General features: G+C 42.4%; 5 protein-coding genes across 7 annotated transcripts; 2 read left to right on the top strand and 3 right to left on the bottom strand.

The window, feature by feature from the left end:
* The first annotated feature begins 2,136 nt into the window (after positions 1 to 2,136).
* LOC115741373 (peroxidase 49-like) lies at positions 2,137 to 4,300 on the top strand. Its single transcript, XM_048283395.1, has 4 exons — positions 2,137 to 2,655; positions 2,789 to 2,979; positions 3,085 to 3,251; positions 3,379 to 4,300. Exons 1-4 carry the CDS (start codon positions 2,431 to 2,433, stop codon positions 3,789 to 3,791), a joined length of 996 nt encoding a protein of 331 aa, XP_048139352.1. The 5' UTR covers positions 2,137 to 2,430; the 3' UTR covers positions 3,792 to 4,300.
* A 137-nt stretch (positions 4,301 to 4,437) lies between these two features.
* LOC115741308 (epoxide hydrolase A) lies at positions 4,438 to 7,199 on the bottom strand. Its single transcript, XM_030675152.2, has 4 exons — positions 6,774 to 7,199; positions 6,005 to 6,184; positions 5,046 to 5,287; positions 4,438 to 4,833 (listed from the first exon to the last, which is right to left on the bottom strand). The coding sequence occupies exons 1-4, from the start codon at positions 7,074 to 7,076 to the stop codon at positions 4,584 to 4,586; spliced, it is 975 nt and encodes a 324-aa protein (XP_030531012.1). The 5' UTR covers positions 7,077 to 7,199; the 3' UTR covers positions 4,438 to 4,583.
* A 2,104-nt stretch (positions 7,200 to 9,303) lies between these two features.
* LOC115741167 (3-epi-6-deoxocathasterone 23-monooxygenase CYP90C1) lies at positions 9,304 to 15,172 on the top strand. Of its 3 annotated transcripts, none has more exons than XM_030674922.2 (10): positions 9,304 to 9,482; positions 10,402 to 10,717; positions 11,791 to 12,115; positions 12,208 to 12,357; positions 12,444 to 12,716; positions 13,516 to 13,605; positions 13,716 to 13,794; positions 13,933 to 14,039; positions 14,572 to 14,699; positions 14,812 to 15,172. In XM_030674922.2, the coding sequence occupies exons 2-10, from the start codon at positions 10,512 to 10,514 to the stop codon at positions 14,909 to 14,911; spliced, it is 1,458 nt and encodes a 485-aa protein (XP_030530782.1). In that variant the 5' UTR covers positions 9,304 to 9,482; positions 10,402 to 10,511; the 3' UTR covers positions 14,912 to 15,172. The 3 variants fall into 3 exon arrangements, with proteins under 3 accessions (XP_030530782.1, XP_030530780.1, XP_030530781.1); XM_030674920.2 differs by having other exon boundaries at positions 9,304 to 9,490; positions 10,399 to 10,717; XM_030674921.2 differs by having other exon boundaries at positions 9,304 to 9,492.
* Positions 15,173 to 15,662: 490 nt separating this feature from the next.
* LOC115741169 (ribosomal RNA small subunit methyltransferase, mitochondrial) lies at positions 15,663 to 17,408 on the bottom strand. The gene is made up of 2 exons (XM_030674923.1): positions 16,954 to 17,408; positions 15,663 to 16,568 (listed from the first exon to the last, which is right to left on the bottom strand). Exons 1-2 carry the CDS (start codon positions 17,356 to 17,358, stop codon positions 15,810 to 15,812), a joined length of 1,164 nt encoding a protein of 387 aa, XP_030530783.1. The 5' UTR covers positions 17,359 to 17,408; the 3' UTR covers positions 15,663 to 15,809.
* A 1,128-nt stretch (positions 17,409 to 18,536) lies between these two features.
* LOC115741170 (thioredoxin H-type-like) lies at positions 18,537 to 20,835 on the bottom strand. The gene is made up of 3 exons (XM_030674925.2): positions 20,650 to 20,835; positions 18,938 to 19,060; positions 18,537 to 18,835 (listed from the first exon to the last, which is right to left on the bottom strand). The coding sequence occupies exons 1-3, from the start codon at positions 20,737 to 20,739 to the stop codon at positions 18,692 to 18,694; spliced, it is 357 nt and encodes a 118-aa protein (XP_030530785.1). The 5' UTR covers positions 20,740 to 20,835; the 3' UTR covers positions 18,537 to 18,691.
* Positions 20,836 to 23,554: the final 2,719 nt, after the last annotated feature.

Genomic DNA, 23,554 nt, shown 5'->3' with positions numbered 1-23,554 from the left:
TATGCTTTATCCAGAAGGATAAGTAAAGCTGCAGCCTATGGTATTTTACAGATTGAACCCAAAAAAACAACTACCTCCGGATTTTCCGCCCTTACAAGGAAGAATTTTTCAACAATACTCCTGGCATGTTATCGTTTAGACTGATTTGGTCAATGACTCTTGAACAAATTCGATCTTCTAAACCTAGTGACTGCTCTAAGGCTTTTCTGTCCGCTTAATTTCAGTGTTATTTGTGGTAAGGATGGTAGGAATGTTTTGGAAATATGAGAAGAAACAAAAGAATGCCAAAGAATTATTTCTTAAGAGCCTAACATATTTAAATGGTTAGGATGCACGCATGAGTAGTGTTAGAGAAATCTCTCATAGGAGAATTGATGTGGTGTAGAGTAGTTAATAAATCCAAGTTGGCCCATAACTCATTGCCTTAAGCTTTTGAGCAAATGTGGATTCAACTGGATATATTGATGGGCTCGGACTTGGGCTCCTTCTTGTCGATCTTCCCAAGTAAAAGTTTTAGACTTCTGTCGATGGTTGAATGGTGGCATCGTAGTCGATGGTTGATTGGTGGTCCACTCTCAATTTGTATTGGTGTTTGATGAACATCTCAAGGAAGGAATTCGGTGACCAACCGAGTTTCCGAGGCGATAGGCTATGAATCGATGGATATTGATGGAGATTCAAGTTGGGATATATTGGTGCAAAAAGATAACGTGAGAGAGAGATTGTTATGATGCACATGTGACCGATGGGCCGAGCTCGATGAGCGTTGATGGAGATTCAAGTTAAGATATATTGATGCAGAATGATAACATGAGAGTAGATTGTTAGGATGCACGTTGTGAGTTGTATTAGAGAAATCTCATATCGGAGAATTGGTCCAATTGAGTGAAGGTAGGTCCAACTGAATATATTAATGGACTCGGACTTGAGCTCTCTCTTGGCGTTCTCTTCGGGTGAAGGAATTGGGCTTCACTTGTGCACTCTCAACATATATTTATGTACACTTTTTTCTCTAATGATAGCAAAAACTGAGGTGATTGTAATACTAATGCATTTGTTTGTATGTACACTTTTTCTTTAATGGTAGCAAAAACCGCGGTAATTGTGATACTAATGCATTTGTTCATATGTACACTTTTTCTCCGATGGTAGCAAAAACCGTGGTGATTGTGATGCTAATGCATTTGTTCGCCGGCCACAGTAATTGAGCTAATCTACCGAAATCGGAATCATGAACTCTTTTGAAGTGCGTGATGGAAACATATAACGAATCGATAGAGATATTGGCATTATTTGATCTGTTGTGTACTCCGATACAGTGGATTCCGATGAAGTTGAAAGAAGGTAGCACAAAATAAACCATTCCGTCACTCTTTATTCACTTCTATCTTTCCCTATTTTGTTGGTTAAAGCCCTTTTTTCACCAAGTCACCACTAGTCATTAAGCTAATTTCAAAGCTTCAGAATCCTTACAAAACATTTTGAGGTAATCAGTCAATCGTTTTTGGCCTTGGTCGTCGACAGAGTTCAAGCAGGGAAGAAGATGAAAAGGAAAATCTTGGTTCTTCTCCAAGACCTGGTTGACCGACTCATCCGGGTTATTATATTCCCATGGACCCGAGTCTCTTTAGCAAATCTTGCACTCCAATCACATCCCAGATGATTGGCCCTAATGGCTAAAATCGTCTCAAGTGAATGGCCTATCACACAAGTTGAATTGGTGCTATACTTGGCCTGGCCTCTCTCAATTGAGAAATTCTCAAATAATCACCTTTTCGAATAAAAACCCCGTTATCTTCTTCGACCCGTGTTCATCGAAAACGGTGTTAGACATCGGAATACGGGTCATAGCGTACCCGACCCACATGCTTTGTCAATCTTGCTTGAAATGTCACGAGCGTGAAAATCAGTTTTACTTTGAATTATAACCACTGAAAATGGCCAAAAAGAGAATCATCAAGAACACATATATGATGTATCTTTTATGAATTTAGCCCACAAAAGAAAAGGGACAAAGGGGTTTCAATTGGGTCTGGAATTCATAACTCTGCTGTGCTGATAATATTTGAGATAAGCCACAGGTGTTGCATATAGTAATGACCAGGAAACGTTAGGAGGAGCTATAACTATAAGGACTCGATCTTCAAATACAAAATTACCAACTCCGCTTTTGTTTTCTTTAGCTTGCTAGAGTGATCGAACCTTGGTGAGACCAATTCCATGTCTGAGTTCAGTTCAAGCTCTTCACCATCATGTTCTGTAGCACATGGACGAAGTCAATCTCAGTTTCTTACATATACCCGTCATACTCGTTTCGTCGGTCTTATCTCAGCAAGTCCAAACTTCCCTCACTCATATCTCGGCCACTCTCATAAAGAATCACAAGCCCTTTCTGGTCTTTGAGAAGTGATCATAGACATATACGTCGAAATGGCTCAGTCTATGACTCTTCTCATTCTCTTCTCCATCCTTGAACTTGCTCCAATGTGTTTTTGTAGAAGAACATACGGCAGTTACCTGTATCCCCAGTATTATGACTACACGTGCCCGCAAGCTGAGGATATCGTCAGGTCCGTCATCACAAGAGCTGTAGCCAGAGAAGCTCGCATGGCCGCTTCCTTGATACGGGTTCACTTCCCCGACTGCTTTGTTCAGGTCAGTGACCTATTGATTTTTTCAGCTGCACGGTCGAGTTTCATGTTGTCACCATCTTAAGGACACCGCCTCTGTCATGTTGCATATGAGAGTTAGTTTTTCATCGCTAAATCCCTTTTCTGCAAGCTTTCAGGGATGCGACGGGTTGATACTCCTAGATAGCACCGGAACCATGCCAAGTGAGAAAAGGTCTAACCCGAGCTGTAAGTCCGCTCGGGCATTCGAAGTCATTGAAGAAATAAAGGCTGCCTTGGAAGAGCAGTGCCCGCATACTGTGTCCTGTGCTGATATACGTGCTTTAGCTGCCGGAGACTCCACTGTTCTGGGGAGTGACTTGCTTAATTAGGCTTTCCTCAGCTTCAGGCTTTCCTGAGCTTCAAAGTGATGTCGTGGGTCGAATCATCCATGCCTAACATTTTGTTTTCTTTGGGTGGGTGGACGAAGCTGGGAGGTTCCTCTAGGAAGAAAGGACTCGAGAAGTACAAGTTTAACGCTATCTAACCTTGACATCCCTGCGCCAAACGACAAATTCCCGATACTCCTGAACAAGTTCAACCGAAAGGGACTCGATGTCATTGATCTCGTCGCGTTATTAGGTAATATTCCAGGAATCACTGGCAAATTTCATATGTTCATATAATCAGTTAGAGTCAGAAACAGTTTAAGCATTTGTAGTCATATTATGCAAGTGCAGAGTGATACGTGATTTTTCTCGCTGTACAGGAAGCCATACCATTGGCAACGCAAGATGCTCCAGCTTCAGACAGAGGCTCTACAGCCAGTCAGGGGACGATCAACTGGACTCCATGCTTGACCAGTCATACGCTTCACAAATCCATGCCACTTGCCCGAGATTGGCCGGTGATCAGAACCTGTTCTTCTTAGACAATGTCACTCCGACCACGTTTGACGACAGCTTCTTCAAGAACTTGCTGGCTTACAAGGGCCTGCTGAGCTCTGACCAAGTGCTCTTCACTAGTAACGAGGAATCAATCGAGTTGGTGAAGAAATATGCAGAGGACAACAAAGTCTTCTTGCAGCAATTCGCAGCTTCGATGGTCAAGATGGGTAATATATCGCCTTTGACAGGATCAAGGGGAGAGATCAGAAAGATCTGCAGGAAGATCAACAGTTAAAACCAAGCACATATGCTGGTGTTCTGATCAAAGTTGATGTGATTCTTTTCTTTCTTATCATCTATCCCCGGATTTCATTGCTTAACTGTTTGTGATTGATGCATACTAGATATGCTCTAGTGTGATTCCTTTCAATTTTTTTGGGTATGTAATGAAGTTTCCTCTTCAAAGGATTCAATGAAAAGATGGCATTTAATTTGATTGACGTGGATTCATAGACCTATATCAGTCTCCACTTTCTTCTTTTTTGGCTGAATTATCAGTCTAAATAGTTAGACTAACCAGAAGGGTAGCAGAAGATCCCCTCGAGGTTCGGTAATTTTGTGTATGTTCATAGAGATTTGGCAAAAATATTAAAGGTAACAAAAGTCTAGTTCAAAATTCAAATGGACGAGCGAGGTAGTACAGGATCTAAAACATTATCATTTCATCTATTAATTTCTAGGGAAATGGATTGCTTTTCCCCGCAAATCATTTCTTCTTGGCATGCTAGTTCAGTCAGCCTGTGAATCCACGATGCTCAACATGAACAAGCTGCGAGCTTTATGGACCAAAAGCTCCAGACTAAAGTCTAGCGAAGCAAGGGAAGACTTCAGGAAGAACATGCACGGTTCTTTCCATGAAGGACCAAAGAAGCACATGACCATGAAAACGAAGAAGCATGGGACGATGACAACGATCGCATTCTTTTGTTCAACTGACATTAACGAGTACACTGCACAGTGGAGAGAAAGTGGGGGTGGTAATGGCACATTGAGAAACTTTCAGTATGATCAAGACCAATCGAAGTTGCTATTCATCAGAAAGTTTACGGAAGAAGTTGAGAATTTCGTCGCAAACTTGCTGCGCTCTCTCCTCGTGGATGAAACGGTGCCCATCTAGAATGACAACCTCGAGATTGGGAATGAGGTTCTTGAAAATGTTTCCTTTTATGTAGTCCTTGGCACCCGCCACCTCGAAACCCGCCTCCTTGTTGCCGACTATGAACTTGGCAGGCACTGTGATTTTTGCCCCATCCCATGGCCCCAGAAGCTCCCAATCCCTGCTTTCATCAAACACACAGTTGAACTCATCTCCAATGTCAATGACACTTTATTGAATGGGTTCAGTTTTGATACACATGCAGTTGAGCAAAACAATAGCGGTTGGGTCTCCTAACAAAGCCGACTGGCACATGGTTGAGTTGCTATTCTTTCCGTAAAAAAAAATATTTGTGGAGAGAGAGAGAGAGAGAGTGATTTTGTATTTACTCACAAGTCCATAGCTCGGTAGTAGTTGAGAGGGCCAGTGAAACCCGACTCCTGAAATTTGTCGGCGTAGACCTGCAAATCTTCTTCGGTAATCCAGGAGGGCAACGTGGCCGGAGTTTCCAGGAAGTCAATTATCTCCATCCCAGGAGGAGCAATCAGTATCTCCTTTCTGTTGTGCAAGAGCAGCTTCTTCATCACCGTCAAATAGTCGTACCTCGCAAATGCCCGCTCTGCTCTTCCCGGCTTCTGTTGGATCCAACAGCACGTGGTAGAGCAACATCAATGAACTTGAAGAGTGACTGAGGATAATGATACTCAGTTATCACAGAGTAGTAATCTTGCCAATCAAAAACTTGTGCCACACTTATATCTCAAAGCAATTCTAAGCGATATATATGCCGAAACTGACTTTGCTTATGACTCTATCTAATGATTTACTAGAAAACACGCAAAGTGTCCATGAATTACATTGGTCAAACTTATAAACCAGTGCAATGAACTATTCGCATCCAGATCAGCTTAGAAAGTCGATGTTTTATAAATCATCATATGGACTCAATTGAATTTCATTGAAGCTTGGTGGGGGAACAATTTTTTTTTTGGTCAGAGAGTGAACTCCTTGACATGCTTGAATTTCAGGCAGTAATGTTATTTGTTCGGTTTTATCATCTGAGCTCAAGCTAAACCAGAACCACAACATTCAGAACACTTCTATACGCTGATGTAGTCATCCTAACATGCTTTAGTGACTAGCTACATCGGCCGAGTGCATCACTCAGAATCAAGTTTCGGACTCACCCGTGCCAAGCACGAGTGAAAAGGAACGAACATTAAGCAACTACGACTGAGCTAATAGCTCATAGCTCCAGATAGATGTGCAGACGACACGAGCAGAGTGAACAGAACTCGAGTTGGGTGTGTGCAACCCAATCCCGTTTTTGCAGCCGAAAGTGAAGAGAGTACCTGAAATTGAGTGATGAAGAAACCATCCCCGAGCGGCTTGTATGATTCAAGAGTGCTGATACCAGGCGATCTAGGGGAATATGGAGCAGAGAGAGCGACCAGACCCTTCACCATTTCAGGCCTGAACAAGCTCAGGAACCATCCAGCAACTGCTCCCCAGTCATGCCCCACCACAAATGCCTGATCAAACCACATACTTGTGTCCTTAAATTTAGAGCATGACTTCAACATACCAACCAAGAACACTGAAGCTGTGTGTCTTGTTATGTACATGTCATTTATAGATTCACGTCAGCTGGGAGCATCGGGTTTTTTTCACATACCAGTACTAGTTCATTGTAATCATCTAAATTTTCTACGTCGGATGATAGCATCAAGATTGCCCTTAAAGCACTTGATAACTTATATCTGCCCAGAAAATACAAAATTTTCTACTTGCAATTTTTTTTTTAGGTCAAATTATACTTGCAAATTGATATGTTAGTTTTCTTGCAATACCCACGGATTCAATTTCAAATCCCGCTATTAATTTTAGTTTCTTTATGAGATGCTTCATAAAGCGCTCTCGAAAAATATGTTCATAACATAAGTATATTCGGAGCATCGGTTAACAGATCAACTGACGAAATCTTGCAACTTTGCAAGGCGATGCGGTTACTGGAATTTGATACAATTCTTAACAAGATCCTAAAAGGCAAGGCCGTGGCGAGAATTCGGTTAAGCAATCACCAGGAGGAGGAGGAGGAGGCGGGAAATGGACATGGCGAACCTGGCGATGGCCGAGGTGGTCGAGGAGGCCGACGAGGTCGCCGACGAGGTGGAGGACGGAGTAGGCGCTGGGGCTGACAGGGGAGTCGGAGTCGCCGTAGCCCCGGAGGTCGGGGGCGACTGCGCGGAAGCCGCGGGCGGCGAGGAAGGCCATCTGGTGGCGCCAGGCGTACCACGTCTGGGGGAAGCCGTGGAGGAGGAGCACCAGGTCGGGGCCCTCCCCTTTCTCCGCCACGTGCATCCATATCCCGTTCGTCCGCACCCTGCTGTGGTTCACCTCGTACTCGAACGGCATCGACGACATGGCTTCGATCCGTCCCACGAGACTCAGATGACCAGTTGATGTGATCTATGTTGCGAGAGAGAGAGAGAGAGAGGCCAAACGAAATTGTACTTTGTCCCTGTCCGGACAGAGCAAGACGATGCTATGGAGGGAGCTCGATTGGGCGCTCCAAACTCTCTGCCCATCCGACACGTCGGACGGTTGGCAAAAAGTCAAAGTCGTCATCTTTGACTTCGACTCCTCCGGGCTCCTCCTCCATACGTAGGAAAAGCGGACTCACTGGATATGCCGACGTGGCTGCCCTAAACCTTTCATCCGTCGAGTGGGTCGGACTCGAGGACCTGCGTACTTAAACGGGTCGGATCTTACCCCTCGAGCAACCCGAGGTCGAATTCGAATTCGAGACATCGAAAGGGCGTCTTGCCACGGGATAAATTAAGGACAATGGCAATCTTTAAAAAGAATGCCATACGCGGACTGTAAACTTGTTTTGAGATTTTTATTTGATGAGATAAAAGTACACGGAACGTGACTCGACTTGATACAAGAACTTGAAGAAGAAAATCGCGTATATGACCTCCGGCTCGGGGTCGATCGATGAAGTATTCACGATTTTTGTACTCGAATTTATTTTGATATCCGTCCTTTTCATTTGTTCCAAATATATATGGTTAATTAAAAAAAAAAAGAAAACGTCTTCGATGGAATTCATACGATTTGATCATCATCATTATGAAATAATTTCCAATTTGGAGGATCAACCGAGCTTGGGATCAACCAAAGGCGAATCAACGCCCAATTATGGAGATATCTTTTTTTTTTTGGTCCAATTATGGAGATATCTTCTTCTGCTGTCTTTCTAGAAACATGTCCAAATCCCAGTGTAGGCCCACCTCTAAACCCTCCCATAATTAATCCCACTCTTATCATCTACTAATTAAAAAACAATTAAAATGGTGGGACCCATCATAAATTTTTTTAATGAAACCACCAAAATGAGGGGTTGTTTTTTTTTTTGGGCAATTTATTATTGACAAATTCATTGTTACGAGGTAAACTACATTCTAATCATAAAAAATATTAAATCGCGATTATTCATATGAAGCCGCCTTAAAAGGCTTATATCCATATCGCGGACTAGTGGTCAGTGCTTTGTTAAAGCCGCTTTAAAAGGCTTTATATCTATATCGCGGACTAGTAGCCAGCGCTTTCTTGATGCTTGTTTTGACGCATGATGTTTTCAAATCGCTCGATGAAGTAAACTGCTAAATAAATCTCATACTTAATATCTTTTTCATGTGCGTGCCACGTGATCCATACCGGATAATTGTTTACGTGTCGCGAGCACTCTCTCGGAGAATGGGTTGCCACCTCTCTTGTATTCAGATTCTTGCTGTTATAGATCTCTATCGTGATGGTCCATTCATCTTCAAATTGACTAACCTCTCCACTAAATATTAATATCTTTAAATCACGCATGTTTTCAAGATTGGAAATGCCAAAATGGGAGAGTAAAATGTTGCTTTTGATAGGTTATTCCTCGTTTAAACGTAATAAATAAGAGGAAAATTTTTAAATAAGAGCTCGAAGTATTATTATTTTTTCAAATAAAGGCCTAAAAGTGGATCTCTTTTCAAATAAGGACATAAATTGCATTTATTGTCTCAAAAAGAGCTTGAAATGGATACTATTTCAAATAAGAATCTAAAATGTCCATATTAATTTCAAATAAAAGATTGACCTAAGGGCATTTTAGTCTTTTTATTTTTTTGTTTGTTTTCCTTTTTTTTTTCATTTTTTTAGTTGTTTTTGTCCGTGGCCGACCTTCGACAATGGCTGGCAACCGGCGTTACCCAGATAAGGTTGGGCGAGGATCGGCCTCTCTTGTGGCGGCAAGGGTGGCCCTCGCCGGATCTAGGCCGGGGTCGCCTTGCCCAAGCGCGGTCGACGAGGGTTTGTGCAATTTGTGTGTCTGTGTGTTTTTTTTTAACTTTTAGTTTTTTTATTAAAAAATTTTTATTTAATTTAATTAAAATTTAGGTTAAAATGGTGGGGGTGGAAAATAACATCGCACGTGCTTTCGATATTGAAAAAGGGAAAAGACAAAAGAAGATATTAATAAATAAACGAGGCGGGGAAATTCCACATGCTCGTCAATAATGGTGGAGGTGATGTTTACCCCCAGTGTATAAGAAGCTGCTTAGTGCTTGCTGCCTTGCTCATCCTGGTCACCCGCAGTCCGAAGCTCCTCTCCCCTCTCCCTATACCTCCCCCCAATGGCCATAACCGCGAGCTTTCCATTAACTCCCCCTCCGAGCCCCTCTCCTCCCTGCCGACCCTTCGCTCGCACCGCGTGAAAAGAGACTTGCCCAGCCCGTGACGGAGTGAGGAACGCCCGCCGCGTGGACTGGTTTGCGGCTCTCGCAGGAGGAGGCAGGTACGTCCCGGGCTCGTTTCACGGTTTCTGATTTCCGGTCCGAAGGGTTAGTCTGCGTCTGGTGGGATGCTGAGAAAATGGTTAGAAGTCGCGAGGCTGGGGAGAGCCCCGACTCGAAGTCTCTCCGCCGGCGGCGGAGGGAGAGAGTCTCGTCGGAAGGGGAAAAGGGAGGGAGAAAATGCGGGAGAAAATTTTACGGGGAGAGGAGGAAAGGAAAAAGAGAGTGGAACAGAGGAAAAAGGGTAGGAAAATGTGGGCGGCTCGCACTGGCTGGTGGCTGCTGTGCGCCGCACGTGCGCACGTGACCCTCGCTTGCTTTCTGAGCACTAGCATCGGATACGTGCTCGGCTATGGGAGCCTGTATGGGTCTAGTCGTGCACCTACCGAAGTTAAGCTAAAGCTAAACGACTTGATGCGGTTATACCTTTAAGAGAAAGATCATTTTGGTCTTGCAAAATCTTAGCTTTTCAGGGGCGCAGACAGAGAAATCCACATAAAGTTTCGACTTTTTGAAGCGTTAAAGAAGTAAAATTTAATGGAGTTCCTGCAAATTCGCATTAGCAGATGGGACTCTTGCAATGTGATAAGATGATTCAGTAGGAAAATGTTGACATGGATGCCGCCAAGATTTTTTGTGGGGCTATGATGTCTTGCCAAGATACGTATGAGGTGCGCCGATGTGCATTGAGCAGTTCATATCTTGGATTCATGGTGCTCTTAGGTCGTTTTTCTGCACCCGTGCCTAGATACCTGAAATGTGCCTGAAACTTGGAGTAGCTTGGACCCGAACAGAACCAAATCGAACTGAAATAACTCGATTCAAATGCACTTAGTTTGATCATATTTGTGAGATGTCTGGCACGGTTTATTAAAATTTCCCATCTTTCTGCATTTATATGGTGTTTACAGATTACAGTCGAGTATTGAGCGAACGTGAAGAACCAAGCAAAATGAGGGTGTTTCTCCCCAATCAAGATTGAAGCGGCCTGTTTTGCCATCCCTGATTGTTGGTGACGAATATGGAGTGGATTTGGGGAACTTGGTTTCTGGTGGCTGTTCTCACGGTGTGTTGGTATCGACATAAGTCAGTGAAGAACAAGATACATGAGAGGCGCGGTGTCCCGAAAGGTAGCTCGGGTTGGCCTCTTATCGGAGAAACGCTCGACTTCATTGCCTGTGGATACACTTCCAGACCTGTCAGCTTCATGGACAAGCGCAAACATCTGTAAGTCCAATTATTATCTCTTGTGATTCTAGCTGCATAATCTTTTTAATAGCATGGGATTCCTGAACCTTTTCGGTTTGACTAATACCTATATAAATTTATTTTCACGTGCCATATTTCCTCAACCCATCTAGGTATGTTTTCTTTTTGGGTCAAACTCATCCCATCTAGTCACAACATAGAAGATCTGTAGTTTCCTTGCTTTGGTAGACCAATCGTGAGCAGTTACATTCCTTCAAGTTATGGTGGTTCTTAGACCCTCGTTGTGTCTGATTGTCACTTCAATGAGCGTGATTGTTTATTCCGTGTATTATTGGATCTTGTCTGAGTTGGCGATCAGGACATATATAAAGCCTTAGTTGGTTTGGTATTGTGTCAAAAATGAGACAATAACCTTGACAAATATCCTGGGAGAGATGCGTGGACAAATGTTTTATACACTCGATCAGCATCCTGATAGTGCTCCTTTTTTATCCTTGTTTCGACTAATTGCGAGTTCACATTACTAGGATTCTTCATAGGAACTGCAATAAATATTTGATAGAGAAGGTAGAGCAAGTGAGTCGAATGCTCGTGTGTTTAAGGGTGATGGAGACTGTCAAGCAATCATAATTCTTCGTAGTCATTTCTTCATATGAGCTGTCTAGGAAGAGAGAATGATATAAGGGGGACCGAAATTGTCAAGCAATCAGAAATTGAATGATCATGTGTTTTAAAGGACATTATGTTGATGTGTGCCTGCTTTCTGAGTTTCTTCTTGCTCCAGTCTTTTAGCCTTTTGTCTATATGAATATACAATTCCTCCCTCACAGATATACGAGGAATATGATGCACTCATAAGTTTCATATCAAAGGAGAGAGAGTAGTAACATCATGAGAACAAGTAGCATTTTAAAGGAGGACACTAAAAATCCTGTTGCCTTATGGGTCACTGCATAGATATTTACTCTTATCCCTTCTCATGAGATGAAACCTCATTTCTTTACGTTAAACATTCATGAATACAATTCATAGCAGGAAAACAGATAGGTAATATACTCGTTTTTTCGGTATCTTGACTTCTCTCTTTATAGTTACGGCAAAGTGTTCAAGACGCACATCTTGGGAACGCCCATCATTGTGTCCACAGATCCTGATGTGAATAAGGTGGTTCTGCAAAACCATGGGAACGCTTTTATCCCTGCTTATCCTAAATCAATTACAGAGTTGCTGGGACAGAATTCTATACTTCAAACGAATGGATATCTTCAAAAGAGGGTTCATGCGCTGATTGGGGGCTTCTTGAGATCTCCACAATTTAAAGCTCGTATAACCAAAGACATCGAGAACAGCGTTAAACTTACTTTGGCTTGTTGGAAAGACATGCACGTGATACACATACAAGTGGAAATCCAAAAGGTCCTCTCTCTCTCTCTGTGCACACTCAGGACATGGGCACTTCACTTATAAGAGAATGACAGAGTGTGGATTTTTTCTTTCTGGTTGCATAGATCACATTCGAAGTTTTGGTTAAGATGTTGATCAGTATTGGTCCCGGTGGAAACCTCGACAATTTAAAGAGAGATTTTGAGGAATTCATCAAAGGTTTGATTTGTATACCTATCAAACTTCCTGGAACAAGACTATACAAGTCTCTGAAGGTAAAAGAGCTGGTCCAATTTAAAAATGACAATTATTTGAAGCAATTGCTTTTAGATGCTCACCCGGGTTCACTTCTGTTTTGTAGGCGAAGGAGCGGTTACTAAAGACGGTGGAAAGAATTGTTAAAGAAAGAAAACTTTCTCTTGAGGAATCAGATGGAAAGGGCACGCTGAATGACGCGCTTGATGTGCTGCTATATGATAATGGTGAGCCCAATGAGAAGCAATGCCTTCCAATGGACTTTATCTGTGGGAATATCATTGAAATGATGATCCCAGGAGAAGAGACTGTGCCCACAGCCATGACCCTGGCCGTCAAATTTCTCAGTGATTCACCTGTTGCATTAAAGCAGTTGATGGTAAGGTGTTTTTTCATCTTTCCTGTGCGAATGGCTAGCATGATGTCTTAAGATTTTATTCACTTTCGCAACCCCTGCTTGAAGCAATTGCGCCATAGTGTGCTTGTCGTGTATGAGTCCTTTCAAGGACAGGAAGCGCTAATAAACTTTTGAGGAGTAGATACTAACAGTTGAACACTTCGGGGTTTTCTCTTGGTCACAGAATACTGATCAGTGTTTGGAGGTAGGACCCTGTCCTCAACGGGATACTTGACACGGTTATATGTTGTGAGGTTCAGGTTTTCGTAACAACCAAGTATGATTAACTGTAAGAGAGTTCACACCGATAAACTCTCACCCTGTTCGAAGTCCTCGATGAGGCAAAAATTCCGTATGGCAATGTTTGATATCCACTTGTTTTGTGGATATTGCTTGCAATCGAGGGAGATGGTTATGCCTCTTTTAGGCTTTTAGTTTTTCAGAAACACTTTTTGCATTTGCAGGAAACGAAATTTACCTATCTGCCTTGATCTGGTGCTCCAGAGACTTTGGCTAGTTAGTGGACATGGGATATAAAGGAATTGTATATGCTAGTATGGCTTGACCCTTTCATAGATAGTTGAGCTAACCAACCTTGACCTCTGGAGAGAAGCCCTTTTTTCCCTTTTACCAGAGGTAGTCAAAACCTTCAACATGACTTTTCTTGTTTCTATGAAATGAGCACAACTCAATGCACATCAATAGGATTGGCCTAATCTTTTGCTGTAATTCTAATAGAGATTCGTTCACATGCCGGTTGCTGCTGTTGTTCATCATGTAGGAGGAAAACCTGGAATTGAAGAGGCAGAAGGCTGAATCAGGTGATGAATATGGATGGACTGATTATATGTCTCTGTCATTTACTCAAAATGTAAGTATCAATATCAATGGGGAGTCATGCATTACTGGAAAAGGTCCTTTTTATTTTTAATGAAACTGGGGAAGTATTCACCTCATATATGCCTTGTTATTTGGTCCCAGGTGATTAGTGAAACCCTGAGATTGGCAAATATTATTAACGCTGTCTGGAGAAAAGCACTGAAAGATGTGGAAATCAAAGGTGAATCTTGTTGTATGCCTTATTTTTTGTCCCTTAAAAAATGAAATTTGCTCCATGGTTGGTTAGAAGCGAAAAATCATTCGTAAAGTCGATTAGTATCTTTCTGCATTTATTGAAGCCTCTCTGGTGTTTATGCAGGTCACTTGATACCACAAGGATGGTGTGTTTTGGCATCCTTTATCTCCGTACATATGGATGAAGACAACTATGAAGATCCATATGAATTCAATCCTTGGAGATGGGAGGTAAGCATCTCTTCTCTACTTGTGCAGAGACTGGAGAACGAATCTGATAACTCCCTCTGAAGCAACAAAAAGTTAAATTATTACATCGTCGACAACTATTACAGTAACCTTAGGAAGTAAGAATGAAAGGAATAGTTATGGATGTAGGTTGCAGTTTCAAGAAATTCCTATCTTGAAGCACAAGAATCGGTAGTGAGCTCATTGATTGGTAACTTGAGCAACATACTTTGCATGACAAAATGTGCAAACTATGGCAGACGTCACTGGCCAAAAGAGTTCATATTAAGAGCAGCTAACTGAAACATTACTAGGAACCACTCCCCGTAATTCAGATATTTGAAGGGCCCATGTCCTTGTATTGGCTGACATCACCATTCACAAGTCCGGCTGGAAATTAGATTTCTGGTCCTCAAATCATGCTCGAAGAACTGCACTTTTTTAGGTTTTTCCCTTTGCCTGTGACTACGGCAACTTGGCAGAAAGTGAGCAATTACTCATGCGATATGCTTGCAATGTGATTCGTTATTGGCAGAAAACAGTAGCCGCGGTCAATAACACCTGCTTTACACCATTTGGGGGTGGACAGAGGCTATGTCCAGGCTTAGAATTATCCAGGCTCGAGATCTCAATCTTTCTTCATCACTTTGTCACCACTTACTGGTAAATTCTTCCTTCTTTGCCTGGATAATGTGATGGAAAGATCTGCTAATCAATCATATTACTTTCTCAAGATCATCTGCCCGGCTGCTTATTCTTGCATTCTGCTGTGCAGTTGGATAGCTGAGAAAGATGAGATCGTCTCCTTTCCAACTGTCAAGATGAAGAGGAAGCTACCTGTAAGGGTCACGCCGTTAAGTGCAACTGCCGTATGATTGGCCAAACACAATTTGGTGGATGAACCTTAACAACCAGGTCAATCATGGAGTTTTTAGAGGCATTAGATGCTTGGAGAGGTCTTGCCCACTTCAAGGACCATGTGTAGGCACTTTGTGTATAGCTGCACTTCTTTATGTACTCGAAAATGCCATGCACTACAACGAACTGCAAACTGTTATTTGTCTTATTTCTTCTCTGAGAAAAGGCTAAGCAATCCTTCTCTGATTTTCTGGGAATAGAAAAGGATTGCTCAGGAACACAAGGCAAAAGTTTCCCTTGATGACTTGATTCGAATTTAATTTTTGTCCTCTCCCTTTTATTAGAAGGAAGCCTCTTTAGTTTTTTTTTTTTTTTTTTTTTTTTTGTGGGTCGAAAGAAGCCTTTTTAGTTAACTAGGAGCAACACGTAGGACTTCAATCCCCACCTTGTCTGCAAAATTCTAACTTGATCCTGGGGAAGCCTTAGCAAGAATTTGAAGGACATCTTGTACAATTTAACAGTTGCCGACCCCAGATAAATGTCAAATATTAGTATTCCCCACAACAACAAACCTTCCAAATATTTATACGAAGAGCCCTGCAATTCTCAATAATGGTGAGGTAACATTGTGATGAAGCAATGTCAAATATAACCTGCTTCCGCCTTAAATCGACCCTTGGGTCCTACTTATTCCGGCCGACGAATTCCTTTTGTGGGTGAGTACACGGCAAATGCATATTGGAATGAGTTTCTCCCATTTTTAGGTTGCTAAACAGCCGATGTTGCATCAATTTTGAAAGAAACACGTTCGGTTCTTCTACGAGGTACCAAAGAGAGAGTCTTGAAAAAATTTGCAACTTTTAAAGCTCTCATACTTCCACATCGACACCGATACACTGATGGGGTCGTGTCCTGCTATATATCAGCTAGTAAGGCATCCCGTCGTGAGTTGGTCTGATTATGAAAGTAAACTCCAGCATGGTTAAGTACTGCCAGCAAATGTAACAGCTCATCATTGGACAACTTTGAAGGCCTCTTATCTTCAAACCCCTCGGCTCTCAAAACCCCGACAATCTTCTCCTTGAACGAATTCATCTCCCCTTCAGGGACAGACGATGATAGAGACTCCTCTTCACTTTTCCCCCCCTCGTCCATATCACTACCTTCCATAGAAACGCCGCTAATCCCATCGTTGTCATTGATGGTAACATGTTTTCTCAAAGCAGCCAATGTGGAAGTCTCTAAGATCTCCATTACCTTCCTCTTCTGCTTAAATGTGGCACCTAAAGTTTTATTCTTCTTGCCGAAGCAAGTCCTTGTGAAAGCCCACCACTCAGCAAGATTTACGGTAGGAAGTTCTGTTTTTGGACGGATTATGACCACTGACGAGTCGACTTTAGGAACAGGAAGAAAGTCTCTCTTGCTTACGTCCATTGCAAACTCCACATCAGCGACCAGCTTCACATTCACAGCCAATCTGTTATACTCCGAGTCGCCAGGATTTGCTAATAACCTCCTCGCAAACTCTTTCTGCAGGAGAAGAGTCGCGCTTCTAAACCGGATTTTCCCATACACCAATTTAATTACAAGTGGTGATGATATCTGATACGGAATATTGGCAACTACTATATCAAATGGTGGAAGCTGTGTCTTCAGTGCATCTTTCTGTATCACCTGCATAAACCATCACAAGTCTGTGTCACCTAGGCCATCTCAAAGAAGGAAGAAATCACACTCGACGTACAGTGCCCCAGTTCTCGAGCAAAATTACAGGGCACCCTTAGTTCAAAACACTCAGTTATGCTCCCTATTTTTCAGGAGTTAGCAGATTCAATAAGTTACGGTTATAATAGTTATGATCCATCTTGTTAGCGATCTAGACTGAATATATCCACTTTCAAGTATGAACCATTCCTTTTTCTTTTCTTTCTTTTATAAGCAGTGCGAGTATTTCATTTATCCAGACGCAGAAAGACTCTTGTTTGAAATTTGCCGTTTCAGAGGCTGAAAAGCTTCTGTGAGGCATTTCGCCGAACGCATTACGTACTAAACCACGTACGGTGAGCCGGTCTTCAAACCCGCAGTCAGCCACGCGCTTCCGGAGGACATCCACCATCCTGCCGTCGATCTCCACCGCCACGACCTTGCGGGAGGCTTCCAGGAGCTTCAGCGTGAGATTCCCTGTCCCGGGTCCGATCTCCAAGACAGTGTCGCCAGGCTTCAGGTCGGCCCTCCGGACGATAGAATCAAGAACTCGCGGGTTGGTGAGGATGTGTTGGCCCTTGCTCTTGTGAAGCTGAAACTCGGGTCCTCGAGCTTCTCGAGCGCCCTTCTTGGAAGTCCGGTGGCCGTCGTCCTCACTGGTGCGAGCGTGTATGCATTTGGCTTGGAGTTGTCGAGCGCGATCGCGTCGCCAAAGGAGTCGATTCAGATCGGCACGAACCGATCGGCACTTGCGAAGCATGAAAAGGGGCAGTCTCTGTTTCGAGATCACGGATGGGTCGGCGCCAGCGGTCGAAACTGAGAAACGGTTGATATCATGCGATGTTGACGGTTCTTGCTTGGTCTGAACATAGGCATCGAATCGCTGTTTAGCGCCGAATTCACGGAAACGTTGTAAGTGGAAAACGTGCTACCGTTTAAGCCTTCAAAAAGCAAAGACATCGAACGGACTCGATTGTCAAATTGTCAATAGGCATAGGCGGCCCTCGGATTGGCAGGTGGAGATACTAATATCACGTGTGTAAATTCGATTCCCGCTTTGCAAAGAAGCAGAGCAAATTGAAGATAGGACAGATAGAAAAAGTTTCGATTTCCTTGTCCGAGGTTGAGTGCAAAGAGAATAAGAATTTGAGCATCAGATCAAAACATCTAGACTTTCAGCTCAGAATCTTAAATGATGCTCGAATCTTTCCACCAATATTCCTCCGATCACCCATCATGAAATTCATGAGGACCATTAACTTTATATCGTAAGCTATGTCGTCATCTCGTATCATATTCGAAACAATTACGAAACATCCATAAATTTGAAATCCAAAAAGGATAATATTGTTGAATATGTTGTGCGATATTCGAAACAATTACGAAACATCCATAAATTTGAAATCCAAAAAGGATAATATTGTTGAATATGTTGTGCGATGGCATGCTTTAACACATGCCAAAAAAAAAAAAACACTTATGAAGATGTGATAGAAAGTTCGTACGCAATATCTATCATTTTATAGGTCTGTGTCTAAAATGTCAAGAGATGAATTAAATGATCAATGCACACACATCGCATTTATCGTTCTTGAATGAATCAATCGCTTACAATACCAGCCGATTTAAATGCGAATAGGTTCAATTCCCCGCTAACACATGCTGAAAGCTAGTAGTCCTACCTCGGTGATTGAAGCACCGAGGACACTATAAAGAGATCATTCGAATGAATGGTTTAGACTTCTTAATGTTAGGTAAGAAATTTTTGTAAGGTTAGCAATTTTATTTCTTTTACGTGTTTAATTGGAATCTCTGAAAATGTACTTTGTAACATTTTATTCTACTACAAGTTGGGTTTTCTTGAACTCAAATGGGACAAATTGAATGACGCCCAGCAAGTTTCGAGTGAAGAAATGAAAATCACCAAACAGGTTTTCAGAAATTACCATCGATTCCTCGAAATTTATTCATCATGACTGTAATACTGCGGACATAAAAGTTACTAACATATCATCTAGCGTTTGTAGTATACTAGTGCAGATTTCAGCTTGTTCCAAAGCCTCCTTCGAAAGACAACCTGCAAACCCGCGTGATTAGGCGGAAGCAGTAGCCACATGCTTGGAGATGGTCTGCTGAAGATCGTCTTTCTTAGCTCCGACCACCTTGTCCACGATCTTCCCCCCTTTCACGAACATGAAGGTCGGCATCGCCTCCACAGCCCATTCTTGAGCGACTTGCTGCAAATGCACACTAATTAGTCCCGCAATTCATCTGCACCGGGAGGATGGAGGAAGTGGGAAAACAATCTTGGTTCCATATGAGATGGAATTTTACTTTACCTTCAGCTCGTCCACATCGACCTTGAGGAAAAGGATGCTGGGGAATTTCTTGGCCAGCTCTGCCAGGAAAGGTGCAATAAAGCGACACGGTCCGCACCATGAAGCAGTGAAGTCCACAACCACCTGCATCAATTAAAGCACAAATCATCATCTATAAGAATCTGAAACAGGACCCAGAGCTTTAACGCAGCAAAAAGAAAGAAAGGACTCTCTGAAACAAAAGAAGCAGGACCCTCTTGGCCTCAAATTTGTTTTTGATTTTTTGGAAGCTACTCACCTGTCACAACACCCTCTAAATCGCTTTTAGAAAACTAAAGGGTATCCATATTCTCATTCTGTATAAGTGCAAGAACACCTGTGAGCCAGTATGACTTTGAAACAACATTCCATCGCCTAGATGTCTAGGGAGGATATTTAAAAACAAGCTGGATGATAGACTAGTAGGTCATCCATCGATTGGCATATTGGAGACATCTGCAGTTCAAAATATGCAGATGGCAATGGCATGGGAATCAGTTTTGTATTTGTCGAATGTCATACGGCATTTCTGTGGCACGACATGGCAAGGACTACTAGCAACCAACTGATTTGCTCCTAGAGAGGGAATTTGGCGTGACTAACCACATAGGCATCGAACATCAACACGAATTGACTAAGAAAAGGAGTGTGTTCCCACGTTCTTCTCACAAGTATACAGAATATTTTTCCAGATCACAGCTTATCAATTGCAAGCCACTTCCTATCGTACTTTACCTCATCCAGACTCAATTCCACTGTGCCTTGACCGCTCCATTGAAAGGTGACAACGCCGCTAGGTGACACTTATTTTCGTCATAACTAACTTTAACATGTAAGCTCTTCAAGTACATATTTTTTTTTTCCTTATGTGGACTTGGTCTATCACGGATGATATCATTATTCACTTTAATATGCATCTATCAGATGGGTATAACAGAGAGAACAAAAGGACAATACAAGGACAGTCCAATCTAGGGAGCGGTCCATCGAATACCATTTGCATAGAGCAAGACTTCTCATTGTGGACCATGACTCAATGCTAAGCCAGCATTTTCCATGTGGATCATTGCAGGTCGAAACCCTCTAAATCTACAGGTTTGCCCCCTCTTTAACCTCTTCTGTTAAGCTAAACCAGTGCAGGAGTCACGGGAGAAACAGCGATATAAAAAGTAAAGACCCTGTGGATGAAGTAAACCGCTCCCAAGCCAGAGTCCAAAAAGCAGTTCACTTGACAATCACGTGAGAAATAGCGTTGCAACTATGAACGAACCTTGCAGAATCAGATAGATTTGCATCAATGAACACAGATTTAAGTGCTTACTAACAAGCCAACGAATCGCATGGATGGATCCCTTCGGAGAATTCACAGATGTCGTGGTAAAAATTGGAAAAAAATCATCAAGCACAGAGACATGATTATTCGAAATCACTACTCATTCATGTAATAATCCGTCGACGAATCGAGTACGCCTGAATCAAAGCCAAAACCCAGCGTCTCACGATGATCAACCGACCCCCAACCCCATAAAAAAAAAAACCCGGAAACTCGCAATTTCAACAACAGGGAGATCACGCATCCGAGGTTGCGAAAAATCGAGAAAACGAAACCACCGTCAAACCCACATTCACCTTCAGACATCAAAGCAAACGTGAGCAAGAAGAAAGCAAATAAGATGACAAAAAGAAAAAGGTACCAGCTTGTCGGGCTCGTTGCCCTTCTGGATTTGCTCGGTCCAAGACCCGACGGTGTGGCAGCCGATCACCTGTCCCTCCTCCGCCGCCATTTCCGCTCCCTCTTCGCTCTCGGAGAAGCACTACGCAAGCCTCGCGAGAAGATTCGTTCGGTGTGCGCTTGCCGTGCTTCTTTCGGTTTCGGTGCGCCGTCCTGTCGAGTTTAAATAGGGAGAGAAGATGGCCGCTGGGGAGTTTTGGAAATGGCCCTCGCTCGGGACGGAAATTACGATTCAGCCACCCAAGCCAAAACGGTGGGGAAGTCTTGGGAATGTGCAGGACCACGGGGATTCCCCATTCCCATGCAACGTCGGGAACGGTCGGTAGCGAAGCCAAGCTAGCTGTAAAGGAGCAAAAAGAGGGACAACGAGGAAATCCATCTCCATGCGAGAATATTTTCGACCGTTCTTTTTCTCGGGCCATTGATTTTCTCTTCATTGGAACATGACATATGCGTGTGTAAACGTGAACTTCTACGAGGACGTGATTGCCGGAAATTCGATGGTCCTAATTTAAAACCAATCGAGAATGATTGATGGCCAATTGAATGGTTAAATTTGACTCGAAATCGAATGTAGATGAGAGAATTCATACGGGATTGATCATACGCTTGATGGTTCGTATCCGGAGCTCTTTTTTCCTTAACTTTGCTGTTTTTCTTTTTCTTTTTTTGGGCACCCTTTGAAGAACAAATTCAAGACGACTTCTCCTTGTTTTGGTTTGAACCCACTTTTTGTATCCGTCTTCAACTCTGATCGAACCAATAAGTGGATAGAATGAAGGAGAAGGCTGAGACTACATCACTAGTGTTGTGCATGTGTGTCGCTTAGGACCTGTTTGGTTTAGCATTTGGAAGGGATTTTGAGACTTTAAAGGCTCTTGACCAAATGCAAATAGCGTTTAGTTTATTTTATGCTCAACTTCGAAGAAATGCAATATGCATTTTCAAAAGCTCCTAAAGGCCTTCGTCTCAAAGTAACTCTGGAGATACTTTAAAAGGTTACATTTTCGGAAATAAACTACAATTTTTTTATTTTTTTAATCTTTTTATTTTCTTCTTTATTTTCTTTGTTCTTTATTTTCTATTTATCTTTTTCTTTTCTCCTCCTTCCTCCGCCGACCATCGACCTTGGCAATGGTGGCCAGCCGACAATCGGCCATGACATGTGGCCCGGCAACGTAAGCCTCCGCCTTGTCGGAGCCGAGCCTAGTCTGTGGTTGGACACCGGCCGCCATCGTATACGACGACCGGCCGAGAAGAAATTCAAGAAGGAAAAAAAAGGCAAAAAATTTAAAGACAGTGATTAAAAAATGAAATATCTAAAAAATAATTAAAAAATTGAATTATTTATAAAGATATTTTTTTACCGAACGGCATTTATGTCAAAGTTACTTTTCAACGTGTTTTTTAAAATATATTTGCTAGACATTATTTGCATTTTGGAAATTCCCTTTAGCCCAAAAATATTTGCATTTTGCCAAGGACATTTCTTCAAAGCTTAACCAAATAGGCCCATAGTCAAGTCAAATGTTATGAGAAGAGGGGAAAATGAGGCTGAAATTACAATCGGATTTGGTCTTGATCTGGTAGCCTAATTTTGTCCAATTATTTCTTATTTTTTTACTATTTTTTCGTGTTTAATTTATTTTGCATTGATTGGCTTTTGTTGTCGATATGCTATTTTCCATGTTCAAAGGGAAAAATTGCTAAGGGTTGAAGGTTGAGTCTAGTTAGGTGCGAATTGGGTCGAGTTAGGTATGGCTCGTTAAAATAGTAGTGCATAAAAATGAGATCAATATATATTGAATGATCTAATTCAGTCCGGATTCTTTTTCGGTACCCTCGAACGCGACCGAAACCGCTCGTTTGGCAACTCTATAATATTTACGCAATTTGAAAGAAAGGGTGGGGCATGGAATATGATGCTTTGCCGCGTTGAGAAGTAGAATGCGTGCATGCCCGTGATCATGATGTTGTCATCTCTTCATTCTGCCTTACGTCACATTAATTAGTATTTTGACAATTTTGCTTATTATGTTATTTTTTTTATAACCGAGGTTTTTCACGTGCAATGGATTATTTCTCGGAATGGTAGAGGTTTTTGCCAATAACACCATATAAGTCTTCCAAAACGTGATCGCCGGGAGTCGAACTTAGGACTTCATTATTTTAACCGTCTAAGGTCCAGACATCTCACCAACTCGTTCGACGCTTCATTTGAGCTTATTATGTTGTTGTAGTTAAGGTTTTCCAATGTCTGAATGGAAATCTTGGGATGGTTTGGAACTCTTTAGGAGATGTGGGAGCTTCACGAGGAAGAAGGAAAAAAAAAAGAGTCTCCTTTTAGCATCGAGAATATGGAAATATATTTTGATCGGATTTTGAGGGGAAAGTTAGATTTTTTTTATAGCTTGAATAATAGTCGGGATATGATATTTGTTTAATTGATGTTCATTTTATGACAAGGCCGGATATAAGAGACATATTACGAGAGTAAAATAATTCCATGTAAAGGGTGGGATAAATGTGGGCAGAGCATGCATCGCACTCATATCTCTTCCTTGTCCCTCGACCCGATCACCCATGACCGCCACCCATAGGCTTCGACTAAGCTTCGCATCTTACCACCGACATGGTTCGTCGTGGTGACGAGCTCGACTCAATCTCGGACAAGGAGGAGCTCCATCATCCATGGCCGGCCTCGACTCGACCTGAGCCACCGAGGAGCTCCATGCCCAAAATCTTAAACGGTCAACTTGGACTTCTGCAGGGGCTCAAAGATCTAAACGGTCAACTTGGACTTCTGCAAGAAGTATTACATCGACATTCAATCTATCTTGGTTGTCCATATATTCATCAAACATTGG

This window comes from Rhodamnia argentea, chromosome 8 (genome assembly GCF_020921035.1).
Source record: "Rhodamnia argentea isolate NSW1041297 chromosome 8, ASM2092103v1, whole genome shotgun sequence".
NCBI classification, from domain to species: domain Eukaryota; kingdom Viridiplantae; phylum Streptophyta; class Magnoliopsida; order Myrtales; family Myrtaceae; genus Rhodamnia; species Rhodamnia argentea.
Note: the sequence above shows the minus strand (reverse complement) of the source record. Positions and strands in the feature narration are given on the sequence as shown.